The following is a 16,206-nucleotide window of genomic DNA, read 5'->3' as shown; positions in this document are numbered from 1 at the left end:
TTAGTAAAACAAAATCGGTTCAGGATATCAATGAAATTCTTTATTCCTGTCACCACGGACACGATTGCAGAGTCCAGACGCAGAACCCAATTTTCGACGGTTTTCAAGCATAAATCGCCCGATACTGCTGCAATTTCAAGTTCGATATTCGTACGAAGTTCGTCAATCGTCGCTGGCTTGTTGGCATAGACTTGACGTAGGCTCACAGGAAATAGTCTAACGGCGTCAAATCGCACGACCGAGGCGGCCAAACCAATAAATCGATTGTGACATTCGCTGTGTGGCTTGTGGCGCCGCCGTTGTCCATATCATCCAATTCGGGTCAGAAATATTCGGTTATCGGTATTCGGTCACGGAAAAAGTAGGCCCAATGACAACGCTGCCCCATAAACCGCACCAAACCGTAATTTTTCCACATGCAATGGTGATTCATGGCATACATACGAATGAAAGAAAGCAACTTTAAAGGTGCACTTCTTATGGCGATTAAGGAAAGAAGATCTTTTATGAAAAGGCAGCTTCTTGGGAAGAAAAGGAAGGGTACAAAATTTCATGTCGATATTTCGAAACCTGTGTGACTAGTTCGCGTGTATACAGAGAGACGGGCATGCTTAAATATACTCGATTTTCAACTTTTTTTTTTATACAAAATAGCTTGAAACTCGTGTATGTGCTGGTTTTTGAGTAACATCTTTGGTGCAAAAAGTGGTTAGCTTCCAATCGGTCAGCAATTTCAACGTTACTATGCCATGCGGCAGCGCATCCCTTCTTTTCTAATTTGGCACTAACTTTAAAGTAACGTTGTATTGCTTCATTCTCATCAATTGATTTTGTAAAACAACTAAAATAAAAATAAAAAAAAAATCGTAAAAAGTAATTAACCAATCCAAAAAATATGCAGCCACCATCGTAATGTCCATAGTCTGCAAGTGAAGAAACTGGTTTTGATTGGAAAAAAATATTTTACCTACAAAAAGTGTTTGAGGTATTAGACGGTGCCGATGATTTAGCACAGTGCTGGGCATGACATTACGAATCAAAAGCGAAATATGAGCTTAACATGTTTCAACTATTCAAAAATTCAACTATGCGACTTTAAAAATATGTGTTGAATACCAGGTGAAAAACTAAATTTGAGATTATGAATCAAGTTAAAAATTTTTTTATCGGAAAGAATCTACATCGAATTTTTATCAGCTTGCTATGGTATGGTCTAATAGCTTTTGAATAATATTCACCTACATCCGTTCTCTTTAAATTGCGCATATTTTTGGGGTTAAGTGACTAACTATCATTTTAACAAACTAAGCTTACAAAACCAGCCTCTACCACACATGTCGGTGCGTTACTCATTTATTAAACAAACCCAAAACAGAACACATGCCTATAATTGATCAACTTCTTCGTGCTCGTTCTTCCTACGAACTAGACTTCGTCGTCAAGTTCTTTATTGCTGTCGTAATCTCGGAAAATAAACACGATGAAAAATCAAAAATGTTCCAATCATCTGCTGCCCACTGACACGTGGCCAAATACATATGTATATATGTACACATATTCCGCATACGGAACTGTGTTTGAAAAATGTTCAAATCATTTGATACGGTTCGGCTTGACAAGTAATTTGTTGTCGTACGAAACACATAAAAATCGCAAATCACCATGAACTTGAGTTGATGCGTTTGTTGATTTTATATTTATAACATGTGAGTACTTACACACACCAATATACATACATACACACATACATATATGCAGTTAAGTATCGGCGCATAAATGTTTCGCCAAGTAACTGTCTGCATGTTCAAAACCCCAAAAATCCATTCAATTGAAGAGCACTCAGCTTAAGTGTTTCTGAGAAGTCATCAGCGTGTGTATGTACATATGTATGAACATATACCGTATCTGCGCGCATGTTACTCTGTTGTTATGTGCTTTTAATTGGATTTGTACCGACGTCACTCGTTTATTATTTCTGGCTGATTTCATTGCGTCATTAATCTTAGCCAATTCGAATTTCCGAGTTTTGACCAAAACCAAAAAAACGGTCGGAATAAGTGTTAGGTATTTCTAAGAAAACGGTACATGTACTTCTATATATTATATACATATATAAATATATATTTATTGTGATTTTATACATGATGGGTATATTGTTTTTAAGGAAGGAAACGACTAGGCTCCCGAAATTTTTAACAGTTTTACTTTCCCAATAATAAAGTGTCAAATATATGTACATATACTTCCGCAATAAAAAAAGAAACTACAAGAAATGTAATACAATTAGAAAATATGTAAAAATATGTACAAATTCTCAAGAATTTTTTTTTCTAGGGTTGGTACAGTTGACCTCACCTCCTACATGTTTTAATTAAATAATAATAATCATATATTTTTTTTTCTTTCTCCGATATATATAGTCACATATTTAAATACATACACAGTTAAGATTAAGTTCTCCTTAACTCGTAAAACCTTACTTACCAACATTTTCAATCAGCACAGGATTGCCATATGTTACGGAAAGCTCAAGTATTTGCATGTAATTGGGATCGCTTTGCTTGATTACGCGCAGATAATTATCCTTTTCCATATTCTTAATCCATTTGTTGGCTTGGACTGGAATAACATAAGATATGGAAAAGCAGGTAAGATAATAGAAAATAATTGTGTTAGATTCCAAAATCTTAAACTTAGTCTCTATCTTATTGTAAATTATGCCGATTTAGAAGGTATAAAAAATTATTTCCTCTTAATTTTTCTGAAATTCTAATTAAGTTATACGGCATTTGATTAATGTTGTAGAAATTTTCGCATTTCCACTTCAAGTAATAACTCAACAAGGAAAAACGTTAACTTGGCCTCAGCGAAGCTAAAACACCTTTAACAAATAAAAAAGTTATTTATATAGTATAAAAATTTGATTCCCATCGTCCAGTTTGTATAGCGGCTTTTTGGGGAAAAATAGGTGTGCCCATTTTCTGGTTGATTGTCTGAAAAACTGAGCGACTAGCTTACGTATAAGCAGACAGAGTAACAGACGGATGGACATGGCTAAATTAGCTCGTCGCGCTGGTCATTTAGATTTACATATATTTTAGATATATTTATTACTTACAAACTTCGTGGCAAACTTAATATAGCAGGGTATAAATAAACCACTTTATCTGGACTCAAAGTCTCCATACGGAACTATCCGCACTTGTTATAGCTCTAAAAGAACTGGAAGACTTTCAAAGCTTATAACTAATTTAATCCGTCCGCACTATTACTCAATAGTTCTGATGATGATGTTATTCATATTGAATTATACATTTTTCTCCTAGACATTTCTTCATAAATACATTTTCTATATGACATTTAAATTAAAAAATTTTTCTGGAGTGAGATTAACAATCATAATCCCAGAAGTCTTTCTGTTATTAATCGCATATTTGGATATCTGAACAATCGTAGGGACCAATGCCAACCGAATATTCATACTATCGATATTTCATTCATGTCATCACAAATGCAGATATTCAAATACTTTCTACCTTAAATTCATCAAAACAAAATTGGCCATTACTACCTATAAATACAGAATAATTGCGCATAATCCATTCACAAAAATATAAATACACAAACTGGAAGTATGAACAACTTCAATTAGCCGCAGCAAATCAATAGAAATCACCTTGTGGATCTATCATTAGCGGATATCGATTCGAGTTGGCCACAATAATGCCATTCTCCACAGAAAAGTTATCAGCCGGCAGACCGGCTAATGACCAGGCGCGTATCTGCATGGGATTTCCCAGTGTGCTGGCCAGTGAGAACTTCTCCGAACAAGGAATTTTTTTGCGCACACACAACGCATTCCAATCCTCCAAAATCTGCGCGCGATACTGTAATGAAAAAGCATACATTAGTTTCAAACACACACATATACATATGTACATACACATAGCAATATTTTGCTAATTTGCAAATGATACTGTTGTGCAAAATATTTTTCAACACAATACAAAGTTTCAATCAGATAGTAATTTATGGATTCGCGGAAATATGAAAGGTTTGCAATGGCGCCGACTTCCCATTTGTTTTGTTGTTGCGGGCGGTAATTACAGCGCACTTATCAATTGCATATGAATTCCGCTTTAAATCACCAACTGTCTGCCACATTTCTGTAAAGCTATGCATGACTATTCGGCGTGTCTATGCTTTGGCATTATTAATCAGCGCACTTATTTGGCGCTTTGCAGTTTCATTTGCTATTTTCGTATTTTGATGCCAAAACTATTTTTGCCAATTGTTTTATGCCGTAAATACTACATGAGATACATATATTTATAGTTGTGTGCGGTTATTTAGCAGTATATAGCTTAGGGCCAGGTCGAAGTTAATTGAATTGCGTAAGAAAGAAAATGAGGATAATGGTTTCACGCACACGGCAGAAGCTACAAAATTCTGATTTTTTAAAAATGTAAAACAATATTGAATTGTTGTCGTGTAATATATCATCCAATCAAATGTCACCCGGTCTAGTCCAATAAAAAGCTTTTTTTATATAATTTACCTTTGTTTTTGCTCATGTCTCCATACGTCAATTAGTCTTTATAGCAAGTGTTGGCAGGTTAGTTTTGGTTCAGAAGCCTATTTTGACAGCGGTAATATAAATTTGTATTAAAATACGTCAGTCCGGGTGAAATGGTGAAATATGATCAGAAGGTACGTAAAATCTTTTTTGAGAAAATAGTGGCTTACTTTAGATTTAGGTCCAGAATCAAACAACGGCTTCCGATCAATATATTTGTGGACTTAATTGTTAAAATATTTCGATTTATATTTTTATTTTGATGCTAATTCAAATAAATTTTTAAACAAGAAAAAACGTTAGATTCGGCTTACATTGTTGCCTTAGAAAATAATCTACACCAAATTTCGTGAAGATTCATTGTCAAATGTGAAAGTTTTCCTTACAAGAACTTGATTCCGATCGTTCAGTTTATATGGCAGCTATATGTTATAGTGGTCCAAGTGAGCAGCTTCTTGAAGAGAAAATGACGTTTGCAAAATTTCAAAACGAAATCTTAAAAACTGAGAGACTAGTTCGTATATATACAGACGGACGACAGACAGACGGACATGGCTAAATCGACTCTGCTCAACATACTGATCATTTATATATACATATATAGTACTTTATAGGGTCTCCGACACTTCCTTCTGGGTGTTACAAACTTCGTGACAAAGCTAATATATCCTGTTCAGGGTATAAAAATATTTCGCCTGAAATAAAATAGTAAAAATATCAAAAAACTAACAAAGTACATTGTATGCTTCAAGTATACTGCTCCAAACTGTACACGCACACCAACTCGTACAGCCACACATTTTATAGTGCATTTTTAGATAAAAACTGGTGATATGAAATTATTATTTTAATTGTTTATTGCTTGACATTAATAATAAATATGCATTCCTGTTTCAACCCATAAGTGTCCAGTAGGAATTGATGTGATGAATATACTGTAATCTAACTTTTGATAATCAATGGTTTGAATTTAATTGAAAACAGAATAGAATATACAGATCTAGAAAATTTACTTAATTTGATAAGCCATATAACAGTAAAAATACTTTTAAAGCTTTCTTTTGCGATGGCTCATATTTGAAGACTTTATTCTCAAAGTTATAAATTTCCAACAGGCAATTATATATATATATATGACATGACGCATAATAACAGTTCATTAAGTAAACGCCGCTTTTATAATGCGACTGTCACATCACGGTTAACCGGTTAACCGCTTAACCAGTAAAATCAACATAATTTCCCTAATTTTAGCCCAAACAGTGCAAATATTCCACTAATTACAAAAGCATTCTTCAGCTGATTGATATATTCAAATATTCTACGCAGATAGTTTGGAAAATAATTAATATACAATTTGCAGTATGTACATATCAAGGATTGTTGTGAGCACTTTACCAGAAAATTATAATGATTTCCGGTAAATATTTATGCCAGAGGGAAGGAGGGTGTGCAGTGCTGTTAGCGTGGTGAGTGAAAAGACTTATTTGATTAAATTTCTGAGCATATTTTTATCTATTAAATAATGCATCTATGTATTAAAAGTGCCGTCCATGGATACTAGGATGGCCGAAAAGTGAAATTTCAAAAACGAAAAATTGTTTTAGTATTTATTTTTAGTTGATAAGAAGTAGTAACCAGTGCTTAGAAGCTGTATTCGTGAGACTACGTTCAGACAAGGACGCACATGATCAACAAATTATCTTCTGGTGGACTTGAGTCGGAAAATTTCTGCATTTTCATTCATACATAATCAAAAAAAAAATATTGTTTGTGCTGATAATTTTATTCCTTATTCATCTTTTCTAAAATAGTTTTATTATATTATGCATATTTGCATACATATTTACATATTATATCCAAAAAATATATATATGTATGTATAATAAAATTCGAATTTCAGAATATGATTCATTCATTTGAAACGCTATTGCGATCATGAAAATAAAATCAAAATTAAAATTATGGGATACTCGTATAGCAGCAAACTGTTACGAACATGAACACAATGGCATGAACGTCACGGTTTCTTTGTTTTTTCTCGTCATCATCTCGCATATAAAAACCGATTTGAGCGACAGAAAGAGTCGTAGTGTGAACACGGTCTTTCACAATTTTCCCGCTCACTGTTTAGAGACTCATGTCTCTCGTTCAAGTTGTGTGAATTCTTGCTATTCCTTATCTGCTTATTCCCCCCGCTTATACTCCCTTCTACAAGTATTTTTCATAATTTTTTTAGACTTTCGCAATTGTGCCCATGATTTTGAAAGTGGTATAAGTCATATTTTTTTTGTTTCGAGATATTTAGAGTTTTGCATTTTAAAGGATTAAAAAATATTCTTGCATTATGTATTATGATTTTTCGACAGTAAAGTAGTCCCAACAAACAAGTATTTATTATGATTGTGAAATTTATAGCCATTTTTAAAAGAAAATGTTTAAATGACTTGTACCACTTTCAAAATTAACTGCATGACTTTATAAATGACTTATACCACCAATGAAACAATTTTATTAGTAATTAACATTTTATTCAAACTCATTTCATTGTGACTAAGTAAATTATTCATTAGTATTTAGGGAAATAAAGTGTTTTTGAAAAATTGGTGGAATATAGGGTAGTAGATCCATCATATCATTACGTTTTTCTTTTGTTATTGGTCTGATGGTTGTGTATAATGGAAGTAAATCAATATTTCCGTATATTCTAGGTCTTCCTTTTTTAGGTGAGAGGTCTAATACTTTGAATTCAAATGGCAAAAAAGAATGGCCGGATACCATAAATTTATGATCAATTGTTTCAACTTCCTGTGATTCTCTTGAGGCGATTGTTTCATCCCATGCATACATTTTGTCATTTCCATTGTGGAAATTATGAAACCCTAAGTTGTATACATACATGTTGCGCTTATAGTAAGCTATCGAAACAGAAAGTTTTGGATAAGGAAGCTCTTTCTGTAGGTCAAATGTGAATCCGTAATTTCACTCGGGTTATCTTTTGGTTTTTGTATGTCATCTGTTAAACTTTTTCTAGCCTGTTCGGCACTTTTAAGATGTGAATCATGAATTTCCATAAGATGCAACTTCTCGTCTTCATTACTTGATGCTTCAATTTTTAGTATTTTCAAATCACACTTTTGGCACGTGTCTTTACTAGGAGTATGAAAATTTAGGTTGAACTCAGTATTAAATATTTTTCTATAAGTCCACTCCTTTACACATGATGTATTATTTTGGTCACATTTTTCCACATATAGCCCATACATTTTTCGAATATCTAAGTCAGCACTTACATATGTAGATACTTTCGACCTGAAGTGTGATGTGATCGCGATCAGAATATGATCTCGTACTACTTTAATATTTTCTTCATCTGGTTTTCTAGATGAACTAGCCATTTTGAAACGACCATCCATTCCAGGTGTTTCAGAATTTAATCACGGCTTAATCTTCCGTTAGATATTTTGAAAGTATCAAAAAAAAAAAGTTTTGCAAACAGAAACTTCCGAACTCATACATACATATAGATGAAACTTAAGACTCCATTTTCTCATATATCCTTTGTGATTTCTGCAGCGTTTTTTTTATACTCTCGCAACAAAGTTGCTAAAGAGAGTATTATAGTTTTGTTCACATAACGGTTGTTTGTAAGTCCTAAAACTAAAAGAGTCAGATATAGGGTTATATATAACAAAGTGATCAGGGTGACGAGTAGAGTTAAAATCCGGATGTCTCTCTGTCCGTCCGTCTGTCCAGTCCGCCCGTCTGTCCGTCCGTAAGTTGAGTAAAAACTGAGATATCATGATGAAACTTGGTACACGTATTTCTTGGCTCCATAAGAAGGTTAAGTTCGAAGAGGGGCAAAATCGGCCCACTGCCACGCCCACAAAATGGCGGAAACCGAAAACCTATAAAGTGTCATAAATAAGCCATAAATAAAGATATTAAAGTGAAATTTGGCACAAAGGATCGCATTAGAGAGGGGCATATTTGGACGTAATTTTTTTGGAAAAGTGGGCGTGGCCCCGCCTCCTACTAAGTTTTTTGTACATATCTCGGAAATTACTATAGCTATGTCAACCAAACTCTACAGAGTCGTTTCCTTCAGGCATTTCCATATACAGTTTAAAAATGGAAGAAATCGGATAATAACCACGCCCACCTCCCATACAAAGGTTATGTTGAAAATCACTAAAAGTGCGTTAACCGACTAAAAAAAAACGTCAGAAACACTAAATTTTACGGAAAAAATGGCAGAAGGAAGCTGCACCCAGGTTTTTTTTAAAAATTGAAAATGAGCGTGGCCTCGCCCACTTGTGGACCAAAAACCATATCTCAGGAACTACTCTACCGATTTCAATAAAATTCGGTATATAATATTTTCTTAACACCCTGATGACATGTACGAAATATGATTGAAATCGGTTCACAACCACGCATTCTTCCAATATAACGCTATTTTGAATTCCATCTGATGCCTTCTCTGTATACAGCAGGAACCAATGATGATAGCGGAATAAAACTTTACACAAATACGGTATTTGAAAAATATGTAAATGACGGATAATGAAATCTCGATTATCACTTTATCATGCGAGATTATAAAATGTTCGGTGACACCCGAACTTAGCCCTTCCTTACTTGTTTATTGATTGTTTTCTGATCAAACCATACAGAAACATATTCTGTTTTTCGAAACTTGCTAAATTCCAAATATAATCAAAATTAGCTTTCCTGTCTTCATATCCGATTCCATTTAAACACTGTTTGGAACAAAGACAATCTATATTTTCGAAAAGTGTAGCACTCACGGGCTTAGAGTTTTTTGTTTCATATTCTTCTCCACGATTTCTCTTCATTTTTCTTATATTTTGTGCATAATTCACTTGATTGCGTGTCCTCTTTCTTGATTTCATTTTGCTTTCTTCCATTTGTAAGGGTTCCGAATTCACTTTTAAACTATGAGCTGATTCACCAGAAGTCGATATCATTCTTATTCGTTTCCATTTCTTGGGAGCATATCTTATATTTATTCGCCGTAAAATGTCTACAATTAACTTTAAATAGTAGGTTTTTACATTAAAAGTTTTACTTCATCATACCTGAACCACTATCTGAAGACATGACAAAATTACTTTGTGAACACACTGACTTATACCACTATCAAAACGAACAATATCTGTATTTCAGTTAACAACTAAAAAATAAACACATTTTAAAGAGTTGATTTATTATGTTATGCTATGTTTATGTTATTTTATTAAGATCTGATAAGTAATAGCTCAAAATCAAGGGCTCAATTAGAAATGATACACTTCTTAGGTATACTTGAAACAAAATTTGTGTTTTCTAGTGTTAGTTTTTAATCTCATTGAAGAAAGAAGGTCTAACATAACGATCATGTGGACCACAGAGTGACCATAATATTTCAGATTAACTTCCGCCAAAAAAAGTAATTCTTTCTAAATATCTCTCTTCTACGATTTTTATATTTTTCTCTAAAACACTTTCTGAGTGCAGTTAAATATATAACGGAATTTTTTATTCCACAATTTTTTAATCCTGAGCGCTCTTACTGTCATTTGCATGCATACGCAAATGTTTTACGTGCTCTCGCATATAAACAACTCTTTTATACGGTACGACTATTTTAATCGAATTTCAAAAAATATTCTATCGCTAAAAATAAGTATTTTTCGACACATCAACATAGTAACACCGACAGCCGTTCTAAAAAATAATAATAATTTTTTTGGGACATGCAAAATCCGCGTCGGCAGCGATTAATTTCGTTGACGGTTAGAGTAGTTGTACACTTTTTTTGTGAGCAACACGCTAGTAGTTCCTACAATAGAAAATATCAATTACGCGTTAAATGTGTAGCTTAAACGAAACGTATTAATTGCTAGCAACGAAAAGAGTTATAATTTTTTTAAATTTTAAAAGTTGAGTTTCTGGCAACAACATCAGGAATGTGTTAGAAAAGTAAAGTGTTAATTTAAGCGTGTGACTACTTATGCAACACATGGTGTTGGACAAGCCAGTTTTGAATTGGCGAAGAAACGAAAAGGAATGGTTTTGAAATCACGTTTGCTCTCCGTTTATATAGCTCAATTCGCGGTATGATTTGAGAATTATACCAAAAGCAATTTCTTTAACAGTAACGAATACAAACTTACCTCAGTTGGAAAGAAGCCCAAATAAGCTACTGCGCCACCGGCTAGCAGAACATCGCCGACAATATTGCTAATTGATTTGTGTAAATTAAGCGCGGCTTCCGACCAACGTGTCTTCTCACCGCCAAGTCCGCCAAGTAGCTTCTCCGCGCTGAGTGCAAAAAAAAAACAGAAAAAAAAAAATTTAAGACATCTTAAATATTATTTTACAGTTTTAGCATTTCCACGAACATTACCGATTCAATTTCTTCTCGCAATTATCGATCTCATCTTCCAGACGCTTCTTTTCGCGTGACTTTTCGGCGAAGAAGTCATTCAATTTCTGCAATTTGTCCAAAATAACTTGCAGCTCGGCACGTTTCGCGTTTAGTTTCTCCATTTGTGAAGCCAAATCGGCCTCTGCTTCGGCCAGTGCTTGCTGTTTCGGTTGCACGATCTTTGCTACACGATCATACACATCCATGGCGCGCACCCATTTGCAAAGACCTTCACAGGCAGTGGAGGCGCTTTTGATCTTTTCTGGTACAAAGTCGCGATCGGGTATGTATCTGGGTTCGGATGCGGTTTAAAAGAAAAGTGAAAGGAAAACGCCTTAAAATGTTTGCTAAGTTTCTACAAATATGTCACGTACTTCTCTCTAATCTTTTTAATATTTGCCGGCGGTATGTTGTCTTTGTCGAATGTTTTCAGCGATTCCAGAAACTTCATATCGCCTATCATACGCATTGATGGCCCCCAGAAGTCCTCCACCATGCGGCCACTGGGATCTGGCTTACGATCCGGTTTGAAGCCACGCAACACACACACAGCCTCCAGGGTCAACTTAACGGCGTACGGCGGATTCTTCATCGACTTCACAATGAATATATCAGCCGGCTTAAGTGTGTTTAAAGCCTCCAATGCTGCCTCTAGAGCAGGTATGGCTTCAGCTAGATCACTTTCGCAATCATCTTTGATCGCTTGCGCGGCGGCTGCGGCCTCATTCGCTGCCGCTTCATCAGCACCAACTACTTCCTTCTTTTTCTCCGCCTCCGCTGTTTCACGTTCAATATTCACCATTATGCGTTCAGTCTCCTCGGAGAGTACCTTCAGTTTGGGTTGCAGATCGTAGAGATTCGCCTGCATTTCACCCACCTGACCGGCAGCAAAGTCCAATTTCTCCAGACCGGTGGTGTAGCTATATTTTAAAATGATAGAGATTGCACGAGATTAACGGTATATGAAGGCGCTTACTTACCGATCACGCAGTTTCGTGATTTCCTCCAATTTCCGTACGTAGAAACTTTTAAAAGACTTAAGCATCTCCAAATAAGATGAGGGTGTCACATAATTGCGGCGTCCCAACTCCAAATAACAGCTGTAATTTAAGTCAAATTAATGCATGTGCACATTGCTATAACTGTCCGTCGGTCTGTATGTATATTTCGTTCGGCTTGTGCTTAATGCGGTTTACTGCTTGTTTGCTTGTCAACTTATCACTTCATTCCGTTTGACAACTTTCGATAAACGTGCACTTACCGTTCGCTCGCTTCGAAGACGGAATTATTGAAATACATGACAATTTGTACCAGCTCCAATTCCAATTCACTGAGCACAATTTCCTCAACATTGTCGCTTTTCTTGTCATCCGATTCTGCGGTATCGAGCGATGCTTGCTCAGCGGCACCGGCCTCAGCCTGCTCCTGTGCCTGACCCAATTTCATTGAACTGATAAAATATTCAGCAACACGCTCCAAGGCGTCAACGGGCCACGGCATGAACCTGCAAATCGTATATTTATTTGTCGCATACACATACATACACACTCATGGATATGGGTATTTATCTTCTTTTGGCGTTCTACATGGGTGAGTATGTGGAATCTATTGAAATAGTTGTGCTCATGGCGTGTTCTATTCACTTAAGCATGTACTTATGCGCATATATCCTCCTCAGAAATTGTAAATGATCCTATATATATCCAAATAACACAAGCTTTGCCAGATGTGGGCAATTTCAGAGACCACAATTAACAGTAAACGAAATTTAGTCTAATATGGCTTAAGTAATTTAATTTAACAATTAATCGAAAGTGTAAAATGGTCAATTTGAAAATGAAAGGTTTGACGTTACAGAAGTGACTTTGGACATTTTAAGTGGGCAACTTCAGTTTTTGTGCAAGTGCAAGTGAGCTTTTTTCTTTCCGAATTTATTAGATATAAATTTCGAGGTCTTTTTGATGTGTGACGAAGACTAAGTGAGTTGGGAATTAAAATTTGTCGCTATAAATCAAAAGTGAGACAATTCAGGAAAAACTCAATTTTAAACTACTGTTATTAACATTGTTGACATATCAGCGGATTAAAAAGAAAGAATAGGCTCTCATTTGAGTAGGCAACGTAATCGAAATACTCTGATCATATCATGTTTTCATACGAGAATCATTGCTGGTCACCTTCGGCATCCTTAATCTCAAATTATAACAAAAGCAAATCAGGAGATATTAAGACTACCCTTTAATTATAGAATAATGGTGAGCTTTAGCTTATGTCTCTTTTATACCATTATAAGGGTATTTGTTGCATTCTGCAAATATTAGAACGTTAACAAGTAAGGAAGGGCTAAGTTCGGGTGTCACCGAACATTTTATACTCTCGCATGATAAAGTGATAATCAAGATTTCATTATCCGTAATTTACATATTTTTCAAATACCGTATTTGTGCAAAGTTTTATTCAGATGGAATTCAAAATAGCGTTATATTGGAAGAATGCGTGGTTGTAAACCGATTTCACCCATATTTCGTACATGTCATCAGGGTGTCAAAAAAATATTACATACCGAATTTTATTGAAATCGGTAGAGTAGTTCCTGAGATATGGTTTTTGGTCCATAAGTGGGCGAGTGGGCAGCTTTCTTCTGCCATTTCTTCCGTAAAATTTAGTGTTTCTGACGTTTTTTGTTAGTCGGTTAACGCACTTTTAGTGATTTTCAACATAACCTTTGTATGGGAGGTGGGCGTGGTTAATTTCCGATTTCTTCCATTTTTGAACTGTATATGGAAATGCCTGAAGGAAACGACTCTATAAAGTTTGATTGACATAGCTATAGTAGTTTCCGAGATATGTACGAAAAACTTAGTAAGGGGTGGGGCCACGCCCACTTTTCCAAAAAAATTACGTCGAAACATGCCCCTTTCTAATGCGATCCTTTGTGCCAAATTTCACTTTAATATCTTTATTTATTGCTTAGTTATGACACTTTATAGGTTTTCGGTTTTCGCCATTTTGGCGGGCGTGGCAGTTGACCGATTTTGTCCATCTTCGAACTTAACCTTCTTATGGAGCCAAGAAATGCGTGTACCAAGTTTCATCATGATATCTCAATTTTTACTCAAGTTACAGCTTGCACGGACGGACGGACGGATGGACAGACAGACATCCGGATTTCAACTCTACTCGTCACCCTGATCACTTTGGTATATATAACCCTATATCTGACTCTTTTAGTTTTAGGACTTACAAACAACCGTTATGTGAATAAAACTATAATACTCTGCTTAGCAACTTTGTTGCGAGAGTATAAAAATTTGTATGGGAATCTCTTTCATCTAGTATAAGACAAAAATACGTCTTAGTAAAATAATTGATCCGGTTTATCTGTGGAGGTGGGTACTCGGCTAGAAAATGTTTTGAAAAGTTCGTTACATGCTAGATTTATGCCATAGCATAATCCCCGGATAAACCCTTATTTATTTGAAGAATAATTCGATATTGTTTGAAAATTATAATGTCAGCTGAAAAGTAAAAGTATTACTACTAGCTGTAAATAATATTTCAGTTTCACTATAAGTAAGTATTATAGACCATTTTTTGCACAAGATTGAAAAATTGATGTTTAAACGGTTTCAGCACTTTTGGAAGTATCCGGTAAATGAAGGAGTAATGAGATTAAAATAAAGGGTTTGTTGTCGACTACAACAATGTCGCGATAATATTATAAAAATTTAAGATACGTCTTAGAGAGCAAGTTGAACTAAATTTTTCTAAAATAAATTTTTCTAAAATAAATTGTAATTAAATTTAAATAAAATAAACCCAAATAAATTTGGCAACCAGTGCTTTGGTTCCATTTTTAATTTCAACTCAAGTCTAATTTTATTATTTTAACTCACTCACTTTCGTAAGGATAATTGATATATACATACATATGTATACCATCCTACGATATAACCCTGTACTTAAATATATATGTACAAGTACTTTTTCGTTATGATATTTTTAAATCGTACCGACTTTTCTTGAAATCTTTGTTATTTATAAAAAAAATACTTCGTACCCTGCAGGATACGGCATTTATTCAACTTTAGGAAGTGCAAAAACAAAATAAGTGAAAATACTTCCTATCTTTTCACCGCAAAAGTTGCATTCCATACTGTTAGAATTTCTATTTCCGTACGGAAGTATTTATGTGTATTAGGGTGAGCCATATATTTCATAATTTTATACTTACATATATGAATAAAACAATATTTGCCATGAATCTCTATTTAATGACTATTAAATGTGGCGGAAAATTTTTGTATAATCATCAGAATCAGAGGACAGAAAAACGGAATTTTTGTTCGAAAACGAAATGTATATGTAGAAGATGATTTTAAAAAACATCCATATTAGACTATTATCATTGTCATTCCTACTATAGTTCATTTTTCTTTTTAATGCTTTTTTGTTTTTTGAACTTTGACAATCTGCTGGTCAAATAATTATTACTGATTATCTTGATTTTTATGCGTTCAAGTTCTGAATGGTAATTATGATGGGAAAATTCTGAAATGATGAAAGTTTTAGTGTCTGCAGAATTCTTGCATGAATGCCCCATTTATAGTATACGACGTGAACGAACTGAGAAATATGTGAATAGGCATCAAATATTCAGCCAAGACTATTGTATGTTGTAACTAATTTATTAGTGTTTCGGCGGTAACTCACAAAAAGTAAAAAACAAGTAAATTGTTTTCAAAAACCAACTGAACTACCCTAATGGCAAGTAGCCCGCATATTGCTTGTGTATATCAAAAGCATATGGCTGATAAAGCGAGTGATACAATTTTACTACAAGATTTTTGTGCATATTATCACTAGATCCATTGCTGTTGTTGTGATTGTTCACACTTACCAATCAATCGTGCAGCAGTTTATCAGTGATGGATACATTCTTAAACGCTCCTTGAAGGAATCGCCAATCGGTGAAAATGCCAAAGCTATATGCAATTGCTCACGTATCCTCTCGATAAAGTATGCATACATCTCCGAGGGGGAATTTTCAATTTGTCTCGCCTGTGCGTCAGTCAGCCCGCATTCGAGACGGAATTCGCCCAAAGCGCAGAAGGCGGTTGGATTGTTGTGCCGCAGTTGTAGTATAAAATTCAATCCACCATGAGTGTGCGTGTGTGTGGTGTTGGTGGTGTCGTTG

The 16,206-nt window shown here is 34.8% G+C and overlaps 1 protein-coding gene across 1 annotated transcript in view; it reads right to left on the bottom strand.

The window, feature by feature from the left end:
- Nucleotides 1-16,206, bottom strand: part of LOC126761571 (dynein axonemal heavy chain 3) — a 110,098-nt gene that overhangs the window by 21,144 nt on the left and 72,748 nt on the right. The window contains exons 45-52 of the mRNA XM_050477874.1: nt 15,910-16,070; nt 12,271-12,513; nt 11,990-12,109; nt 11,384-11,929; nt 10,989-11,300; nt 10,756-10,903; nt 3,677-3,887; nt 2,485-2,619 (exon numbers count right to left, since the gene is read on the bottom strand). Of these exons, the coding sequence (XP_050333831.1) occupies nt 2,485-2,619; nt 3,677-3,887; nt 10,756-10,903; nt 10,989-11,300; nt 11,384-11,929; nt 11,990-12,109; nt 12,271-12,513; nt 15,910-16,070 (1,876 nt within the window). The remainder of the gene's footprint in view (nt 1-2,484; nt 2,620-3,676; nt 3,888-10,755; nt 10,904-10,988; nt 11,301-11,383; nt 11,930-11,989; nt 12,110-12,270; nt 12,514-15,909; nt 16,071-16,206) is intronic.

The sequence above is a fragment of the Bactrocera neohumeralis genome, chromosome 6, assembly GCF_024586455.1.
Source record: "Bactrocera neohumeralis isolate Rockhampton chromosome 6, APGP_CSIRO_Bneo_wtdbg2-racon-allhic-juicebox.fasta_v2, whole genome shotgun sequence".
NCBI classification, from domain to species: domain Eukaryota; kingdom Metazoa; phylum Arthropoda; class Insecta; order Diptera; family Tephritidae; genus Bactrocera; species Bactrocera neohumeralis.
The sequence above is the reverse complement of the archived record's forward strand: the minus strand, read 5'-3'. Positions and strand labels throughout refer to the sequence as shown.